The sequence below is a fragment of the Eurytemora carolleeae genome, unplaced genomic scaffold (assembly GCF_000591075.1).
Source record: "Eurytemora carolleeae unplaced genomic scaffold, Eaff_2.0 scaffold629, whole genome shotgun sequence".
Taxonomy (NCBI): Eukaryota; Metazoa; Arthropoda; class Copepoda; order Calanoida; family Temoridae; genus Eurytemora; species Eurytemora carolleeae.
The window spans coordinates 123244-145105 of NW_019396768.1; the positions used below are offsets into that span (position 1 = coordinate 123244).

At 31.3% G+C, this 21862-nt stretch overlaps 2 protein-coding genes across 3 annotated transcripts; one reads left to right on the forward strand and one right to left on the reverse strand.

The window, feature by feature from the left end:
* Positions 1–1836: 1836 nt before the first annotated feature.
* On the forward strand, positions 1837–8781 carry LOC111708452 (M-phase inducer phosphatase). Its single transcript, XM_023481830.1, has 13 exons — positions 1837–1914; positions 2885–2937; positions 3012–3097; positions 3199–3304; positions 3479–3555; positions 3975–4103; positions 4763–4957; positions 5026–5074; positions 5220–5302; positions 6679–6731; positions 7146–7217; positions 7773–7837; positions 8449–8781. Exons 1-12 carry the CDS (start codon positions 1875–1877, stop codon positions 7823–7825), a joined length of 996 nt encoding a protein of 331 aa, XP_023337598.1. The 5' UTR covers positions 1837–1874; the 3' UTR covers positions 7826–7837; positions 8449–8781.
* On the reverse strand, positions 8768–21424 carry LOC111708451 (inner centromere protein A). Of its 2 annotated transcripts, XM_023481828.1 has the most exons (18): positions 21385–21424; positions 20576–20657; positions 18191–18250; positions 18019–18106; positions 17144–17196; positions 17001–17086; positions 16176–16221; positions 16044–16103; positions 15019–15102; positions 14589–14654; positions 14266–14319; positions 14027–14109; positions 12806–12917; positions 12616–12709; positions 11882–11942; positions 11027–11086; positions 10014–10136; positions 8768–9218 (listed from the first exon to the last, which is right to left on the reverse strand). In XM_023481828.1, exons 2-18 carry the CDS (start codon positions 20654–20656, stop codon positions 9116–9118), a joined length of 1314 nt encoding a protein of 437 aa, XP_023337596.1. In that variant the 5' UTR covers position 20657; positions 21385–21424; the 3' UTR covers positions 8768–9115. The 2 variants fall into 2 exon arrangements, with proteins under 2 accessions (XP_023337596.1, XP_023337597.1); XM_023481829.1 differs by lacking the exons at positions 8768–9218; positions 10014–10136; positions 11027–11086 and adding an exon at positions 11150–11246.
* Positions 21425–21862: the final 438 nt, after the last annotated feature.

Consider the following 21862-nt stretch of genomic DNA (forward strand, 5'->3'; position numbering starts at 1 on the left):
CTGAAAAATTAATAATTTGATCAATTGACCAATTAATCATTTTATTCATTGACCAATCAATCATTTTATCAATTAACTAATCAATGATTTAATCAATTTACCAATCAATCTTTTTATCAATTAAAAAATAAATAATATGATCAATTTACCAAACATTATTATAATCAATTGACCAAACAATCATTTAATCAATTGACCAATCAAAAATTTGATCAATTGACTAATCAATCCTTTAATCAAGTGACAAATCAATCATTTGATCAATTATACCAATTAATCATTTAATCAAGTGACCAGTCATTAAATCAAATTAGCTATTTTTTTAACATATGTGGACAATGTTCATAGTTTATTATTATGTCTAAACTATTAGTTTGTATACTTTGAAATATAAATAACCTTTTAAAGATATTTGTATCAATAAAACAAATGTGCCCAGCTTAGGTTGCATTTAAAAATTTAAATTAGTAGCAAATTACAATTGTACACAGTTTAACCAAAGCTGTAGGACCAAACGTTGTGACATGCAGTTGTATATTGCACAATACCAACAAGCACATGCACATGCAAATCGAGGAATTAAATCCCCGAAGAAAGGTTATAGTTTCCAACTCTAGATACGACTAGATGGAATTTTTTTTCATCTACAAATTAAAAAACTTGTTATTTTCTTCGTCAAATAAAGCTTTTATTGTTCTGCTTCATTACAGGTAGAAGACAAAATTAAATCTTTAACATCATATCTATAAATAAGAAAGCTCTTATTGCAGTGAGAACCAGAAAATTCTGGAATAGGAAGACGACTTTAAAGCAGTGTATTTGATGTTTGATGTTTTTGCACAATTTATGTGTCTCATGTTTGTTGGATTATTTTATGTATGTATAAATATAAACATATATGTTTACAACTATAGCTGACCAAACGCCTAGCCTGGACCAAATTGAGTGAAATTTTTTGGGTAATATTTAGATTTTCAGATTTTGAAGTTTTTTTTTCAAATGCTACGCACAACGCCCATAGATAAATAAATAAACATAGATAGCTTATGTACGTAAAATCTTCAAGAATTGTACAGTCCGCGAACTCATACTTCTAGGGGTCAAAGTGTACTTCCATGATAAGCGGGGTAGTTTGGTGTTTTAATTTAACTATTTGAACTACAATATTTCACTGAGCAATATATCATATTGACGAGAACTGGAGGAGGACATGAGAAGGACTAAACTAACTTAAATTTCTCTCTACAAAACTCATGTACACCACAAGTACTCAATGACATAAGAACAGCCAATGTTCACAACCGACCTAGTTAATCTATATAATAGGAATATCTTTAAAACATCTCTGTACATTTATATCTTTCAAGATGAAAAATGTCGTCTTATGCGCAATCTATCTTTATCTATGACAACGCCGGGTTCTTCAGTTAGTATCTCATATTTAATGAACTGAAATATAGAAAATTACTTGCGTGGGAACTCAGCGCTGCCAAGATTACTTAAAGTTACTCTCTCCGTTTACCCGCACTGAAACGATTTTACCGGAAAACTAATCTTTTGCTATTATATTCGATCATTTCAACTTAAAATCTCAACTAAAAACATTCCCGTGGGTCTTCCGAGTTCCCAAATCAAAATTTGAGGTAAATAGGTCCTGGGGTTGCTGAGTTATGATCGGACAAACAGATAAACAGAGATTACAACTTTATATATATATATAGATACTGAAATCCTACATTTGCAAAGTTTTTTACTTGATCGTAACGATTTCAAATGTCGTCTTCAGTGCAGTGTGGAGGTGAATGTCCAGTTATATTCAGTTATAATTTCGAAAACACTGTTTCTTTAAATCTTTATCATCGAGAACGAGAATTATGAGTTTGTTTCATCTTGCTCCATTTGAACAAGCTAGAGGTATAAATACAGTGAGAGTTAAAAAACATTAAGTGTCTTAATTTCTATGGCTATGCTTTTGTGTCTTAATTAAATCGTACAAAATCATGATTTTTAAAAATTTATGTTTTCCCCAATTAATAATACCTTTATGCTACTGAGGGAAAATTACTTTCGAAAAGAGGGAGATGATCTTTAAAAAGCATATTATCCCCTGTCTCTCTAGCGCCCAGAACCAATTTTTTATTTAAACGGTCTTGTAATTTTTATTGACCCTACTTGTAGAGAGAAGCATTCCCCCATTTAGAAAAGAACCCTGAAACCCTTTTTTATCAATAACGTAAAAAATATATCTTCTCGTTCTATACAGTGATAACCAGATAACTCTTAGATAGGAAGACGACTTTTATACTCAATTTAGGACTACAGCTAGTTCAATGAACATTAAACATGACAATTGTACAGTGTAAATAGACCCATTTCACTTTAAAAATGCTTTGCTAAGTTACTAGTAACAATATTTGCTTTGTAACAAAATCAAAACGCTTAGGTATTATTTAAATGTCGTCTTTCTGTTCCATTGTTTTCTGGTTATGACTGTATAATAAAACAAGACATTCGTATTTATGTTCCCAACAGCCGGCGAAACTTCTGGACCAAATAGGCTGAATTTTTTTAGGGAACCCAGGGGTGTCCCGGGAGTAACATACGCTAAACAAATTCAAAAATTTTTTTCAGCTTTTTTTTAATAATTTTTTCTTTCTTTTTTCCACGGGCAACGCCGGTCATTTCAGCTAATATTCTTTACAACCTGAAAATTGTTGTTTCTGATAATCTTCCTGCCCTTTTGCAGGGAATCCATGCTATAGAAAATAATCAGTTAGGGTGCCGTTGTTGATCGGATATACCATACCAGGCTACAAATATCATGTAGAATAATCTTACAAATTGTCAAATTCATGAAAAAAAGTACGTAGATATTTATATCTAGGTTCTGGAGTACTTAACCCTGACAGCAGTAAGCTTTGGAACCCGGATTTACAGGTATTTTTACAAACCGTTGTGAATAAGGCATGGAAGGGGGCTACTTCATCCTTATCCGTCTGTTTTATAAATAGGAAGATGATACCCATTATTCGGGGAAAATGTTGGAAACTTCTAATTTTAGAACAAAATTCTCAGAGTCGACACATATGCGACAGAGGTAAGAAATTCATGATTTGATTTTCACTTTAAAACTGTTATGAAATAGTTTTTTTTTAAATTCTCGACAATTTTTTAATATATTTTTTTACTATAAAACAGAATGACAAAGTTGCGCGGCAGTGAATCTGGCTCGACAGCTGAAGAACAGCCAGATGTCGTCTTCTTTCCAACAGCTGACAGTTCACCACAAAATGGCGGCTGCCAGGTAAAAATAAACAACAACTGTCATTAAGAAGCAAATTCAATTTTTATGCTTTAACTTAAAATCATCCTATTTAGTGAATGGAATGTTTAAATGGTGCCCATTCCATTGACTGTCTCAATCAAAAAAAAGTTGTCATAAAAAGTTGAAGAAAAAAAATCTGTTGTTATAACACAGGACGGAGTTTCTGGAGGAAGTGGTTTTAATACTTTCGGTTTTCTTTCTTTTCTTCTTGCTGCCTTCAATGCTGTCAGGTAATAAGGATTACATAACGATCGTCAAATCTGTCAAAATAATCATGAAAGACCGGAGTCATAGAGAATAGAATATAAATTAGAGGTGAATTTAATGAATCTCTCGGTATGAATTTTTTCAGTCCCTTTCAGCCTGAAAGGGAGTTCAAAGTGTACAAATCATGTAAATGTTCACAAATTATATGCAGTAGAGTACATTAATACAGTATATTCCCTAGACTATTCATTTCAATTTCGAATTTTTTAAACTGTTAAATAAACTTTATAATGAATTAGGTGAATAAAAAATATCATTTGATTTATAGTTATAACGGAAAATCATCGTTTGTAAAGTGGAAGGCATAGAGTCTATGTGAAATGATCATTGGTCAATGATGAAACCAACCTATTTCATAATTTGGATTGAATTTGTATTTCAGTGTAGTGTCAAACAACAACAACAACCGCAATAACAACAACAATAACCGAAATAATGACAACAATAACAACAACTTCCAGACCTTAGAGAGTTCTGTTCAGGGTATGCAGATGGTTAATAGAAAAAGAAGGTAAAATAGAACATACAAAAAATCGAAAACTAAATATTTATATTTTCAGTTTCTTATTAAATGTTTACAATTGTGTTACATAATTGTATAACATTTAATGAGTTACTGTTGTTATAACAAACTAGATTATACGAAAATTGATTTTAAAACTTATTCTAATTAAGTACTGTGTATTTGAAATTAGAATAATAAAAAATAATATCACGGAAATAATCATTCCGTGTTTGCTAGCGCTCAGGTGCGGATACGGGGGGAGGACATTCGTTCCCCCCCTGGATTTGGAATTTTTTGTTCCTATTTTCAAAATAGCTTTTCAATAGCATGCTTAAGGGAAAGAGTCTTTTTGAGTATTTTAAGTCAAAAAAAATCTTGCCCCCCCCCCTCACTTAAATCCCGTATCCGACCCTGCTAGCGCTTGAAAGCGTTTACATATTTCATGTTTTTTGATTTGTTTAACTGTTTAATTAAGTGATACTGCTGTTTGAAAGCTTGGGGGAAAAATTGGAATCTAAACTCATTCTCATCCTGTTGATATAAACGACAACAATTGCATCAAATATCTAAGCTCGGAATGTCGACGGAATGTTTTTATTGTCATGTTAATTACAATCTTTTGATAATCAAAAAAAAATTTAAAAAATACTGCATAATTTGTTTAGGGAAATATCTGAGCAGAGCTTACTTCTAAATTTACCCATGGCAGTTTTTAACATGATCAAAACTGATTTAAATGTCACAAGAAACAAAACAATTTCGAACGACGACATTGACAATTCTATACAAGACGACATTAAAGACTCAGCTTCCAAACACCTTATTGAGTCTGTGCAAAGGTTTATATCTGCCTGGCTGAGGTAAATTATCTAAAAAATTTGTTTAAAAAATAATTATTTTGATATTTTAAAAAGTTTTAAATATTTAGAAATCAAGGGACGAAAGAGAAACAATGTCTCCTGAAAAATATATGTCAGGTAAAACTGTTACCCATAAAACTCTGGCATAGGAAGACGACTGATAGAATTTTTTGCTTTAAATAGTCCAATAAGTTTTTTAAGTCGGTAAAAAAAACTTAATAAAAAACGTATTAGTATGACCTCACATCATAAAACACCGTAGGCTAACCCTGCCCCACCAAGCCAAGGAGAAACCCCGGAACATGTTTTGATATTCAACCATGCAGTAAATAAAGCCCTTATCAGGTATGTATCGGATTAAAGGGACTATACAGGGTTACCCACTACTAATGAGAAAACGACGACCTATCAATGACTATCTGAATGTTAGATTTGAACTTCTGCCTGCATAATAATGATTTCGTAATTTAAAAAGCGTGTTTTCAAATGCAGGAAAGCATGGGTGTAAGAAAAATAGCTCAATAAATTCTGTACAGTCGTCTTTGGAGTCTCATCCTTTGTGGGTATTTCTGTACCTAATTTTAACTTTTTCACGTGTTCCTCCATTGATAAATTGGCATGTCTGATAAACAGCAACACCCTTGAAAGCTCTTTATCTGGCCAAGTATATACATCACATGCTTTTGTTTTTTGAAAATTGACTTTTTTCATATGTGGATTCTCCACAAATGTTATTTGCGTATTTTAATGGAGGAATTATCAGAAATTAAATACTACTTTTAAATTATAAAATTAATCAGATGAAGAATTCTAGGGTACCGTTGTGAACTTTGTCATCCCTCTCATTAGTGGAGGATCACTATGAATAAATTCTATACAGTGAGGGAGGGGGTGCAGGGCCGGCATGAGCCCCGCAAAATGGTCTCCGTATTAACAAATGGGTATTTAAAATGACCCGGCGCTACCCCTAAACGTTAGAGTAGATATTTTAGAAATAATAAAGAACATTTTTGAATAAAAATATTTAATCTTTAAATAGTTATGCAGTTATTTCTCTAATTAGGTGCAGTACTTCTATAATATCTATTCTAAAGGATAGAGGTACGGCCAGGTCATTTTTAATACTCATCTGCAAATCCAGAGGCTTTGAGACTTCATTTTGCAGGGCTCATGGCGCCCCTACACCCCCCCCCTAATACAGTCATGCCTAGAAAACCAAGATTTATTTCAAAACAGGATTCTACTGGAGGTGTTTTTTTAATTTATTTCTGGAACATTTTTTCCTTTCTACATTATCAGACAGTAAAATTTTGTTAAAAACATTTGCTTTTTCGTAAATTTTCAAACTCTATGAAAATTAAAAATGAATTTAAGGCATTGCTTATAATCCTAACTGTTATAAACAACCTTTAAGATCATGTTAAATTCTTACAATTTTGGGCCCGACTGGTTCAGACTCTTTTGGACAACATTTTTGGATTCCAGAAATTGACTTCGTGTGCCCATCTCACAACGTTTCCGTTTACACCTTTGTCTGCTTAAGGATGAATGATATATCAATAATTTTCTAGTTAAAAATTTATCTAATTATTTCTCGTTAATTGGTTCTGAAAAAGAGATTGAAACAAAAAAACAATATCTTTTTCCTCGCCGTTCAGAAAGATGCATCATTGCAATTTGAATTTAAATAATTGTGAGTGTTGTAACCTAATGTTGTATAGAGATCTTGGTTTGGAATCAGAAGAAGACGACTTTCTAAAAGCAGCGGAGAAAGGTAAACAAAACCAAAATGGCGGAATTTAACAACTAAATAATATTCATAAAAATAGGTAAAATTGCAAATAACTTAAATTGTCACCAGGAAATTGTTGAAAGTGAAGATGTCCGTGTACACTTAACAGTTTGTTTGCATTAAAGGGACTGTAATTGGGTAATTTTTGGGAACCTTTCATGCAAAAATGGCGATGCCCGATTTACAACGGTATGTACACCTCTGAAATAATAATCTACATAATAGTTTGCTGTGATTAGAATATTTCACTGATTTTTTTTATGTGAAAGATGTTTCCCATGTCATGGTGTGACATCCGTCTTGTATTTACATTACCGCCCAAAGACCGTACACTGCAGTACAAAAGATGCGCACACCTCTGAAATAACTTTCCTTGCATTATAACCTTGGTTCTAGGTAAATCCGGTGAATCCTGCTCAGAAATATATCCACTCTGCCCTTTAGATGAAGAGCTAACAATGGAAATAGGAAAACAATCCATTAGTTCAGAGAAATATTAAACTACAGGGTGTCCCACGAAAATAATTTGCCGCTGTCATTCATAAATCAATTTTAGGAGTAGAATTCTTGAACTAATTGACTTTTTCGTGCTGTCAAAATTACCAGAGATATGAAATATTTTGTTTTAATTTATTTAAGATCTATGATCAAAGACGATATTCAAGTCAAGTCGTCTCTCAAGTGTGTGGGACACCCTGTAAATTTGACTTTCATGAAAAAGATTTAAACCAAATATTTTTTTTCAACATAATGTAAAATATAAAATATAAAAATTTTTATTGAAATCCTTTTACAAAGATTTAAAAAATCTGCTATATCACGCTGTTAAAAGTGTTAAACCAATTTGATTCATAGCAAGCCATTATACAAATGAATTCTAAACATTACTATATTCGTAAATCTAAAGCTTATTAGAGTTTCAGGTTACATCACTGTTCTATTGGTAGTTTACTTGTAAAAAGTAAACTACCAAATTAATTTTTGGAATTTTTCTCTATTTTTTATCTGAAGGATTGTTTTTAGTTGAAAAGAGTCTGCTTCTGCCAGCGTCCATGTTTAACAAATTCTTCTTTTAAACTTCAAATTTAGTATTAACCCTATCTCTACTGGGGTACTTAAAACCAGGATATCCCATGTTTGATGTCCAAATATGACAAATGATACATCATTGGAAAGCTCTTGTGCTCTACTTTTAGAATCTGCAAAAAAAATTCAAATTTGCAAAAAAAAATTTTATCACAAAATCCAGTTAAATAGTAAAAATGTTTGCAAAAAAAAATTTGTCCAAAAAATGAAAAACTATACATTTTTGAAAAGCCCTTGACCATGCCATTTCAAATATGCAAAAAATTTTGCAAAATTTAAAATAACCTGATTTTTAATCAAGAAAAACTAAAAAAAGGGCAAATTTCCTTTGACAGGTTGTTTGCAAAAAAATTGCAATTTTTTCGCAAAACTTGTGCAATTCGTTTCCTTATGTCAAAGGCTTTCCAAAAAGCTAAATTTTATCAAAATCTGACAAGTGGAAGTGGGTCAAAACAAAGATTTAGTTTGTTACAGGAAAAAGCAGTCATTCAGGCAGTGTGCCTGAGGACTCAGGCAGTTAGTATTAAAGCCCGGTTTTAGGCCTAAAGGGAGGGCTTTGGGTATGTAGGAAAAGTTAGAAAATTTCAACAGCCTCAGACCAATACTTTTTGAGTTATGTAAAAAAAAACTACAGAGGGGGTCAAATTGACCCCCCCCCCCAGCAGGAATAGGGTTAATAAAAAGCTGGATAAAAAGACGTCTTCAGTTCAATCTTTTAAGTAAAAATCTCAAAAATAGTTGTAATTTTACAAATCTTGTAATCATGATATATCCACTTTATAACTTCATCAGTCCCAGGATACCTTACTGCTAAGCAACGTTTCTAATTTATAGATTGAAAAAACGACGGATCTTATTTCTCTGTATTCCCATGATTACTGTAACATATTATGAATGTGATATATCATATCGATAATATAAATAAAAGTTCAAAATTTTAAAAACATTTATTTTCGCTTAATTTAGTTTTTTTTCTATTCTTTTGTGTTTTAATTTTGAATTTGTTTAAAGCATGTGGGTCAATGTTTGAAAATGGTGTCTTCTGAAATTTTACCAAATGGAAATGATCTAATTAAACAGAGCTGGGTACTTTTTTGTTGGTAACTCATGATCCTGATGGCCTGATCTCGATATCCAGGGTACGATTACAATGTGAGATATCGAATAAATATTAAATAAATCTGCAGATTAACAAAAGATCTAAATTAAGCATTTATCTCAATATCCGTGCAATACAAGAGTTGTCATGGCTCAGATTATATTGGGCATTAGTAGTGATGCTAGTCATCAAATGGATCAATTCTCAAAGGTTTGATATCATCATCATAATACTGGTTTCTGGGGACTGTGTAGTTCTCAAACCTTTCCCTTTCCATGGACTCCCTAAACAAAATTGATTATTGGGTCTGTGATCGTATCTTTAATTGACATTCTATTTATTTAAAGATTAACCATAACGTGATAAAATGAATTTATAACAGAAACGATGTAACATATTTAGTAATTTTTTTGTAGAACCCCAGTAGATGTTTCTTATTATTTACAGCTTCGGGTCTGAATTGTCAATTTTCAGAAATAAAAATTAAAAAAACAATTATTGATATAGTATTTTTACAAGTTTTTGGTTTATGATACTTTTTAAACTAAAGGACACATAAATTAAATTATCTTTCCTTTGCTAAACCAAGGTGATATTACCTTTCCATTGCTAAACCAAGGTGATATTACCTTTCCATTGCTCAACCAAGCTAAAATTACCTTTCCATTGCTAAACCAAGCTAAAATTACCTTTCCATTGCTAAACCAAGCTAAAATTACCTTTCCATTTCTCAACCAAGCTAAAATTACCTTTCCATTGCTAAACCATGCTAAAATTACCTTTCCATTGCTAAACAAAGCTGAAATTACCTTTTCATTGCTAAACAAAGCTGAAATTACCTTTCCATTGCTAAACCAATCTGAAATTACCTTTCCATTGCTAAACCAAACTGAAATTACCTTTCCACTGCTAAACCAAGCTAAAATTACCTTTCCATTGCTAAACCAAACTGAAATTACCTTTCCATTGCTAAACCAGACTAAAATTACCTTTCCATTGCTAAACCATGCTAAAATTACCTTTCCATTGCTAAACTAAACTAAAATTACCTTTCCATTGCTAAACTAAACTAAAATTACCTTTCCATTGCTAAACCAAGCTGAAATTGTTTTTTATATTCTTCAAACATTTTCTTCTCATCTTCCAGAGCTTTCCTTTCTTTCTCAAGTTCAAACTTTCTTTTTTCTTCTTCTAGTCGTAATCTGAAGGATTAACCTTTCTTTAGCATTTAAGAGACTAAGAGACTAAGAGACTGCGTAAGTTTAAGTGACCCTCCATAAAAAGAGGGGAATGCCTGATTTACAAAGGTTTCCTTTGAATATCTGACTGATCATAGAGTACAGAAAACTATGTGTGTTTATCTCTAAACTAATGCTTGAATTACCGAAAACCCGAAGTTACCGCTAGCGTATACTGTATGAACTCAACACAGCACTCAGAAGTTAATATCTATATTCCTATGATTATCGCGGGTTTAAATAATCCAATGTAAATATTCATTTTTGGAAACTTCTCTAAATATATAACAATATTGTTGTTTAACAGCTTATAAACAGATTGTTTAACAATAACAAGTACTGTAGATAATTAAGAAAAAGTTCGGCATCCTTGATCATTTAAAGGGTATAAAGGGTACTATTGGGAATCAGACACCCACTCTATACAAAATTAGGTTCACTTAAAATAACGCGCACAGTAACTTGAATTGTAAGGAATTGTCTCTATTGTAGACAAATATCGAGAATATTTCATTCATTTTCAGGAAAGCGTAATCTGAAATTTGGGTTTCTAATGTCTTTGTTAAATTACGCTAAAAAAATAATGACTATAGATGAATAACAATACAAAAAGAACACTAGATGTCGTCTTTTAATGATTTAAGGATTTTTCGTTCACAATAACCCTGATGCAGCTAATGCGAATGGGAGCTCGATTTTTAGCACGGTGCTATAATGTCAGCATATTTAATTTAAAGTGTGATGATTACTTTATGGCACGTTAATAATAAAAATCATCATGAAGTGAGTAAGAATGATAAAGTACACAAATTTATTTCTAAATAGTCGTATTATTTACATTTTTTAAACTTCACCTTTCTTCCTCTAAAACCTTTTCTTTTTCAAGATGCTCCTTTTGGTCTTTCACTTGGTTTCTAAATATTAACAAAATGTTGAGATTAAAAATGATTACCGGTGTTATGACATTTGATTGTAGGTCATTAAATAGTTAAGGCCGTACACGGGGGAGGAGGGGGGCAGTGCTCCCCATAGACCTGTAAACTGTAGAACTCAGAGCTTTGTCACTTTTCAAATCTGAAACTGAAGAGGTAAGAGCATAAAAATTAGTTTGCTGTTTTTTTCTGCTAGTTTTGTTTGAAGGAGAGATAAAGTAGTGCTTGCTAGGGTTTTGGACTGTACGTGTACCTTTAAAGTATCCAAGAAGCAAAATGTTTTGAGCTTACAGTTCAAAGTTTGCCCCCCCCTAGGAGCTCCTGAGTGGGGGGAACGTGCGTCGCCCCCCCCCAAAAAAAATTATTGGACATGACATTTCATTTACATAGCAATTCAGAGATAATACGTTTCATAGACAGGAAATTTCATAGATAAGACATTTCATAGACAGGACATTTCATAGATAAGATGTTGCATCGACAGGACATTTCATAGATAAGACGTTTCGAAGCAGGACATTTCATAGATAAGACGTTTCATAGGCAGGACATTTCTTAGACAGCACATTTAATAAACAGACCCTTTTATATACAGGAAATTTCATAGACAGGCCCTTTTATAAACAGGACATTTCATAGACATGGCATTTCAAGGACCAGGCTTTTGATTGATAAAAAAATTTCTTAAATAAGAAAGAGAAAAATCTGCCTTAATTGTAAACATACCAGAGCATAACATATTGAGAAATTGTTTATTATGGAAAAAGAAAACTATACCTTTCTTCTTCTAAAATTCTTAGCTTTTTATCTGCACTTTTTTCCAGTGCTTGTGTATTCTCTAAAGTAAAAGAAATCAATATAATTCAAAATAAATATTAAGAAAGAAATATATGTAGAGAAAATAAATTCTAAAAAAATAAATGTAAACAAATAAATAAATGTAAACAAACAAACAATTGTAAAGAAAAATATTAATGTAAACAAACAAACAAAGGTAAACAAAAAAAAAAATGTAAACAAAAAAAATCAAATTGTAAACAAACAAACAAATGTAAACAAACAAACAAATGTAAACAAATAAGTAAATGTAAACAAACAAACAAATGTGAACAAACAAACAAATGTAAACAAACAAATAAATGTAAACAAATAGACAAATGTAAACAAACAAACAAATGTAAACAAACAAATAAATGTTAAAAAACAATCAAATCTAAACAAACAAACAAACAAAGTTAAACAAACAAATAAATGTAAAAAAATGTAAACAAATAAATAAACGTAAACAAACAAACAAATTTAAATAAAGAAATAAATGTAAACAAACAAACAAATGTAAACAAACAAACAAATGTAAACAATCATAGAAATGTAAAAAACAAATAAATGTGAACAAACAAAATATGTAAATAAACAAATAAATGTAAACTAACAAGCAAATGTAAACAAACAAAAAATGTAAACAAACAAACAAATGTAAACAAATAAACAAATGTAAACAAACTTCCTACCCATCATTTTGAGTTCATCCCTCTCTAACTGTTCAATTCTTTTCCTCGCTAGTTCAACTCTCTTCAGCTCTAACAAGAAGTTCCTTTCCTCTAACTAGGAGTATCATTATTATTAGTGTAATAATTATTATTGTTATTATTACTAGTGTAATAATTATTTATTATTATTATTATTATTATTATTATTAACCTCAAGTTTCTTCTGTGACTTCTCTTTATCTAACAAGAAGTTTCTCTCTTCCTTCTCAAGTAGTTTCCTCTGCCGGTCAACCTCGGCTAGTTTCTTCTCTGCAGAGGTCATCCTGGAATAAGAGTAAGGTTTCCGATTTTCCGGAAATGTTGAATTAAACCCTTTTTTGCTGCGGAAATGTTTATTTATTAATAATTGTTTAAAGATAACTTCTCATTTGTTCTAAAATGTAATGGAAGTTTTAAACAGAACCTTAATTTTTGTTCTAAAAAAACAAATAATTTTCTTGGGTTCGGAAAATGTTAAAAAAAATCTTTTCTTATTTTCAGAAGTTTACTCTCCACAAGGTTCTGAATGCAGGTGGCATCTTTTAAAATTTCGCCAAACATGATGGAGGGTGTATAACGAAGAAGAAAAAAGGAGAAGAAGAAATGTGGAACTGTCTAGGGTGTGAGCATCCAATATATTTGCACCTATAATCATCTATTCTATTTTAAAAATAATATTGTTTAAATAAAAATTAAAACATAAATGTTGAAAATGTATAAGAAGTTTAAGAAAAAAAAAATTGACTCAGAAATGTTAAATGGAACTTTTTTCTAGTTACAATGAAGGATTAATCTAAGACTGTCTCTCTTGCATCTCGATCATAAAATGTATTAATATTTATCTTCTAGTTAGAAATAGTTATTTTTACCCAGGAAACAGAAGTGGATGATACAACTAGATGTTAAATAGATATCCTAAACTCCGCTTCAAAACTCCACTTAAACTCGACTTTAACTCCCATTTTGAATTCCAGTTTCAACCCAGATATGGCATGACTATTGCCAAAAAAAACTCTATTTTGAAATTTGATAAATACTCCACTCCATATCATCCAAGATATTACCCTAATATCATTCATACATCATCGAAAAATCATCCAGAAATCATCCAGAAACCATCCGGATATCATCTAGTCGACATCGATTTTTACAGCCCCCCAACTTGGTGAAAAGTCGAGTTTCAATCCAGATATAGCACGACTATTGCAGGTGAAAACTTCACTTTTAAACTCTATTAAAACTCTACTTCTGAAAGGCAAAAGTCGTGTTTTACTCGATTTTAACTTGAGTTTTTGTTTGCTGGGTAAGATTATTATGGGGCTTTATTTATATTTAGAAATGGTTAATTTATTAATTATGTTAATTTTGATAAATTATTTTATTATTTAGATACCTATCCAAGGTCTGGGTTCCATTAGAATTATAATATTTGTAATGTCCGTTCCGATTATCATTCTCCATTCGTTTTATGTCAACCTTAAATATTTAAATATTTAAATACAGTGATAATCAAAACAATGGAATAGGAAGACGACATTAAAGCAATATTTAAGTGTATTTGATGTTAAAATTTGTTATACTATTATAAAATCACTATTTATAAATCTATATTATTTATAATTTATTTCTAACCTGCAACTGCTCATGTTCCTTCTGTAACCTCGCACTTTTAGCTTTCCAATCCTCCTGAAATATATATAAATAATAAACCTGAGGTTTATGTTTGGATTTAAACCTATAATTACCTGAGGTTTAGGTTTGGATTTAAACCTATAATTACCTGAGGTTTAGGTTTGGATTTAAAACTATAATTATCCGAGGTTTAGGTTTGAATTTAAACCTATAATTACCTGAGGTTTAGGTTTGGATTCAAACCTATAATTACCTGAGGTTTAGGTTTGGATTCAAACCTATAATTACCTGAGGTTTAGGTTTGGATTTAAACCTATAATTACCTGAGGTTTAGGTTTGACTTCATATCCTTTCTTGGAGAATGCCGCCTCATACTGAGTGTGAGAGACCTAAAGTTTTTTTTTATTTCTAAAATAACAATTGTAATAAAAATTTAACAAAGAAAATGAAACTTTTCATATCAATAAATTCTTACAATAAAACGCATGTACAGCAAACAAAGCAAACTAATTAGGATGCATTTTTCATAATTGCACACAAATTTGCATCCCGCTTTACAGTAAAATCTTGGGCGGATTTGTTTTATATCTAGCTCTGTCGAAATTGCACTTATACCCTTTTCTGATTCGCAAAAGCGTAATTTGCGGTTCATTTTGGCAACCGACAAAATAAGGATTAGCGAGCGAAATTTGTGCAAAAATTTTTTAAATTTCGGAGGAAACCTTAGCTTTAAGCATTGTTGAATATATTTACCACGTCTGCAGTTTTAACCCTGTACAATGATCCTTCTCTACTCCTCTGCTGTCTTTTAGAAGATAACAACTCTCCCTCAGGACTCTGGAATACTTTTAAAATGTAAATTTTTACGTCTTTTTTCGAATAAAATGTCAAATAAAATTTTTAAGAGCATTTTTGTTTTGAAACATTTAAGATGTTTTTGGTTCAGTTTCATTGTTAGCCACACTCTTGCTATTTATTCCCATTGTTTGGCTATTTATTAACATTGCTTAGCTATTTATTCCCATTGTTTGGCTATTTGTTCCCATTGTTTGGCTTTCTATTCCAATTGTTAAGCTATTTATTCCCATTGTTTGGCCATTTATTCCCATTGTTTGGCTATTTATTCCCATTGTTTGGCTATTTATTCCCATTGTTTGGCTATTTATTCCCACTTTATGTCAACATTTCTTTATCTGTATGGGTTTATTTATACACTGTTTGCTTTTTCATACCCATTCATTGTTTTTTTTCTATTTTTTGTCCTATTGATCACCTATTTTCTACTTTTGATCAGCTATTTTGACTTATTGTCAGCTATTTTGACTTATTGTCAGCTATTTTGACTTGTTGATCAGCTATTTGGCCTTTTAATCAGCTATTTTGTCCTGTTAATCGGATATTTTGTCCCTTTGATTAGCTTTTTTGTCCTATTATTCAGCTTTTTTCTCCTACTCATCTGCTATTTTGTCATTTTGATCAGCTGTTTTGTCCTTTTAATAAGCTATTTTGTCCTTTTAATATGCTATTTTGTCCTTTTGATCAGCTATTATGTCCAATGATTGGCTTTTTTGTCCTAACATGTTTTTTTTTGTTTCCCATCGTTTGGATTTTAGTCGAACTCGGCACTCTTTGCCTAATTTGTCCCAAATTAAGTTATTTTGTTCCCGTTTCACTGATCGGTTATTTTGTTCAAATGTTTGGCTATTTTGTCCCTCTTTCAGTCTAATAATTGTCCCATTATAAAAAATTTTAACCCACTGTGATATATGTTATATCACCTGTATTGTTCGTGTACTCTCCACAACAGCACTTTTACTCTTCCGACCAAACTTAGGACTCTGGAATGAAATAAGAAAATTTATCAAATCATAAATCAAATCTATTTAAAACATAATTAAACATTAATTCACCTTTACTCGTTTTAAATATTCCTTATCGTTAAATATCTCAACTTTCCTAAAATATAAAAGAATCAAACTAAAATGCCCGCAAGGAAAGCTCGAGGTGTAAACAGTATAGATAGGTTTTGATTGAGCTCATTTTAAAGCATATTTAAAAAATAATTCAAATAAAAAAATATAACAATGAAACTAAAATGCCCGCAAGGAAAGCTCGAGGTGTAAACAACATAGATAGGTATTGATTGAGCTCATTTTAAAGCATATTTAAAAAATAATTTTAAAAAAATATAATCATAATGTCAGATAATAGATAATTTTATTTTTATATGAATTCTTTTAACTAACATATTTTCTATTTTTTGCCCTTATATTTATACTTTTATTCATTACTAGGATGTTCATACTCATCCACATTTCCTAATTCTCATTCTCTCATCCTCGTCAATTAAAGGGACTATAAGCGTAATTTCAAATGATCTTCCTTGCGAAGATGACAACGCTCAATTCACAACGGTACCCTTAGAAACTTATCAATTTTGAATACTGATTATTTTAATAGTAGTTTCTAAAAAAGGGGGACTTGCGCATTTCTATTGCAGGAAAACATATTGGAGTTATCAGAATTTAACACTTTTTAAGCTGTGAAAACGACGATATCTTCCACATTGATGTTTAGATAACAGTTTCAAGGATGAACGTTGTTAATTGGAAGATTAGAGGGTCACTTGGAATTACGCTTACAGTCCCTTTGATTATCCTGATTATATTCCGACCTCTAATGACCTCTAATGACCTACATTGCGGAGTTTAGTGACCTAAAGATGTAATTAATACCTTGGTGTGTGGGGTTTATAGTTCCTATTTCTAGAATCTAGTTTACTACCAACATCTTTAACATTTGGACTGGGAGCTAACCCAACCTGGCAAAATGGGAAAAAAATAAATTATTTTATTTTAGTATTTTGATTAATACCAACCTGTGGATGCCATTTGCTTTTTCTAATAGGCACAGGTTCTGGGGAAACAGGGCCTAATCAAATAATAATATTGTTATTTAGGCCTTAATATAGTGCTTTAAAAAGACATAACAAAACCTTTTCATTAAACATTCATAATGCTTAGCGCCGCTCTTTCTCATAATAAAATATTTTTTTACTACAACCCTTTTTTCATTGAGTGATAACCAAAAATATGTAGAATAGACAAACGCCAATCATGCACCTCTGTCCCTTTAGTTAAAGTAAATTCAACCTATGTGTAGCATAAAGTCTGACCGCGTCAACCTTGTTGCCCCGGCTAGTCCTGTCCATAGAGCTAGGTACGGTACAAACTGGGACTGGAAAGGTTGACCCGGCTCGGAAATTCAAATGTACTACGGCTGCCCGTGCATTATAACAATACTTAATTGCTGTGTCTCATATGCATGTCATAAAATGAGTATAAAAGTCGTCTTCCTATTCCATAGTTTTCTTGTTCTCACTGTACATTATTAAAGGATAACAATGTTTTATATTCCAAAGTATTCATCTATTAATGATGGAATTAATGAAATCTTTAAAAAATCTAAATTTGTTTTGGTTAAAAATATTCGATAGTGTAATGTAAGTTACCAGAAACGAAAAGAATTTTGTAATGATGTTTGTTGTATACAAACAAGTAGACAAGACGAAGGGACGGAACACAGTTTACAAACTCTGATTTTACAGTCCTTTTAAACTTTTAATTCTGTAAGATCTAAATCTAATATTCACCGTTTAAAATGCCAAAGGTTTACATTGTTAGGTTTCAAAGATATAGAGATGTCAGTTCCATTATTAATATATGTTTATGATGTGTTAAAAAAGTAACTTACCTAGTGCACGATTGCCATCGTTATCTGGATCATAGTATTCATAATCATCATCATCATCATAGTACTCATAACCATCATCATCATAATCCTAAATATAATCATCATCATAGATGATGGGCACGAGCGCCCTAAAAGCCTAGTATATATTTATATATATGTAGATTGTAGATACCTGTGGTTTTTGGACAACAGGATTTGGTTTAGTCCCTGGCAGCACAACTCCTCCAATCTCCTGGGTGAAGAGATTGTTTACGCATTTGGATAATATGCAAAACAAAAAAGGGGAACTTTGATTCTCCTCGTAAAATATCTAGTTTTTTCATTGTTTACAGACAAGGGTCGGAGGAGAGAGGGGGTTGCAGAGACACCATGAGCTCCGCAAAAAATACCAAAATGCGGGGCGTGGAGACAAAATCGCGGAGGCTCGGAGACGTACTAAAAAGCATGGAGACGATTTTGCGTCGCTTGGAGATCATTTTGCAAATCTTGAGGCTCGGAGGTCATTTTTTCGGGGCTCATGGCGCCTCTGCACCCCCTCCCTCGTTAGTGGGATTACTGATTTTAAACTCAATTCTGAAAACAAATACGGTGACGATTTAAAGACTGTCTATAATTGGCCTTTTTCGCAATTTTTTCTTCCATTTTTTGCATATTTGCACCTAAAATGTTTTTAAAAGTAATTTTGCAATTAGCATTTGTCTGTCTGTTTTCCATGAAAGTTTAGTTTTTAAAAAACACAAAAAAAATTATTTAACATTTTGATTTAAGAAAATTATATATTTTTTTACAAAACCCTGAACGCTAATAACGTTATTAGTATTGTGGACATGACACAATTTTCTAATTCTCCCAGAACACCCTATAGCTTTGAATATAGCCTGGACATGTTTAGAGAGAGAGTTCATCGAAAAATCAAAGAGGTATAGGCTTACGGCGAAAAATTATCGATAGTGATCGCTACTAATCTTAATTCTATCTGTTGCGTCTATATGAGGAGAAAATTGCTGAAGAACGTAGCGTCCATACAAATTCAGAAAGTTGCAACATTCGACTCAGATCGCAAAAATTATCAATTTTAATTCTAAAAAAATTAGTCAGATATTACAACATAAAATCATCGATAATTTTTTGACGCATTCGTATACAGATGATATTTCAAAATATTTTTTTTATGTTTTCTGTAGCAACTTAAAACACCGATTAGTTGGCCGCCAGATGTCTCTGCTCTCCATGCTCTGAATGATTCCAGAGGCAGATGGATGTGAATAAATATATCTACATTTTGCAACAGTGCAAGATAAGGCGTGACGTGATGTTGTAAAGGGGAGGGGGGCAGGGAAGCCTTCTTATTGTCAATGTTGTTTCGCAATTTAAAAAAAATGGTTTAAAGATGGTTGTGAACTTTCACATTTCGTAAATTTAGCTAAAACACAAATGCGAAAAGAACCTGTAAAATCTTTCCCTGGGATGTTTAGAAAGATGAAAATTTCCCTGTATGATAATTGAAGGACTGCAGTATAGTTCTGGTGAATTATATTGGCGTACTAAGCCTAGGGGTGTCAGAAATGATTTTTTTGCATATTATTAAAAACTTATATAAAACTTTTAAAGTGTAATTTTTCTATATTCATTTAGTTAAGAGTTTGAGTCAAAATAAGTATTAATAAATATTGCTTTATATCTTGCTTAAACATATCGATGTGAAACCTTTCAGAAAGTAGGAAAGATTCTGCAAAAAAAAAGTTGCCAAGCCAAACAGAATTTTTATTTTGAACAAAATATTTAGAACTTAAAGAAGCTTTTCTGGGTTGCACTTTACTCTAGTTTTGCATTATTTTCATTTGTTTAAAACAGTATAAAAGACGTTCTGTTGATGGTTTAAAACTAAACAGCTGATGATTAATTGGAGGGAGGAATGGCAAAAACACCAATTTGTAATTCGAAAATCTTTTAATGGAAACTGATTGTAACAGGGAATACAGAGTGCTTTAGGGTNATCTTGCAGCTGTCAATCACGTGATACAAGCTGTTGTCAGAGTTGGGTTGTGAAGATTGGGTCTTAAAGTCAGGTTTAAGGGATTACGACCCGTGCCGAAGTTTTTAAATCGCATGCTCTGTATAGATTTTGAACATGTCAAATTATGGTTCAATTTTAAAACTGACAAAAAGTAAATCGGTTAATATCATTTTCTTCTATAGAATAAATTACATTTATATATGTATTTGTTCCTTCTAGATCGCAAAACGGCTGAACCAAATGGGACGACATGTTTTTCCTTTTTTCTAGGGAAAAGTCGTGATATCTATATACATAAAGTTATAATCTCTGTTTGTCTGTCTGTTCTATTTGTTTGTTTGTCCGATCATAACTCAGGAACCCCTGAACCAATTTCCCTTGATTTGAGAACTCGGGAGAGCCACAGGAATGTCTTTAGCTAATTTTATCGGGGAAAATATCTAAAATCGTAATTTACGACGAAGTGCGGGTAAACTGCGAGAGTAACCTTGAGTAACCTGGGCAATGCATGGTTCCCAAACTAGTTTAATGTATCTTAACCTGATCTAGGTTGCCTAGGCGGGTATTAAAGCTTCCATCAAGTATGGTAGCAACATCATCATCATCATCATCATCAGCCATTCTAAATATATTCATTACTAGCAACATCATCATCATCATCATAATCATCATCCATTCTAAATATAGTCATTAGTAGCAACACTATCACTATCATAATAATTATCCATTCTAAATATATTCATTACTAGCAACATCTACATCATCATCATCATCATCCAATTTAAATATATTCATTATTAGCAACATTATCATCATCATAATTATCATCTACAAATTCTAAATATATTCATTATTAGCAACATTAATTATCAGCATCATCATCCATTATAAATATATTCATCAGTAGCAACATCATCATCATCATCATCATCATCATCCATTCTAAATATTTTCTTTAGTAGCAACATCATCATCATCATCCATTCTAAATATTTTCTTTCGTAGCAACATCATCATCATCATCCATTCTAAATATTTTCTTTAGTAGCAACATCATCATCATCATTCATTCTAATTATATTAATTAGTATAGCAAAATCATCATCATCGTTTTCAGCATCATCAATCATTCTAATATATTCATTATTAGCAAAATCATCATCATCATTATCATCCATTATGAATATATTCATTAGTAGCATCACCTTAAAAAATAATGACAATTCTTTTAAATCTACTAAAATGGTTAGAATTAGGATGTTTGAGAATTGAGAATAACTGTTACAATGTTTACTTACTTGTTGCTATTTTATAATTATAAGAGAATAACTATTATAATGTTTACTTACTTGTTGCTATTTTATAATTATAAAAAAGCTTCACTAGTACAACCCTGATTCATTTATTATTAATCACTCTTTTAAAGGGATTGTTCATTGGTTTAGGATGGTAATTTATTAATCAAGCTTTTGAAATATGATTATTTTAATATTTTATTTATGTTGATTCTGGAAATAATTGTACAGGGTGCCCCAATAAACATGAGAGAACATTTCTTTACTTTTTTATTCATACCATGATTCGTTCAATCTTTTTGTATATTTATTCAAAACGTTTAACGCTGACTACCCTTCATATAAATTATATCACACGCAGACAACAAAAATTTACAACAAAATTTTGAAATTTTTATCTACTTTTCTTGTCCAAAAAGTGTAACTTCATGTTAAACAAAGTTATGGTTTTATAGATATGAATATTGGAAAACTATAGCTTAAGGCAACGTAAAATTTTCTTTTATTAACAAGGAACGTAGATTTAAAAAAA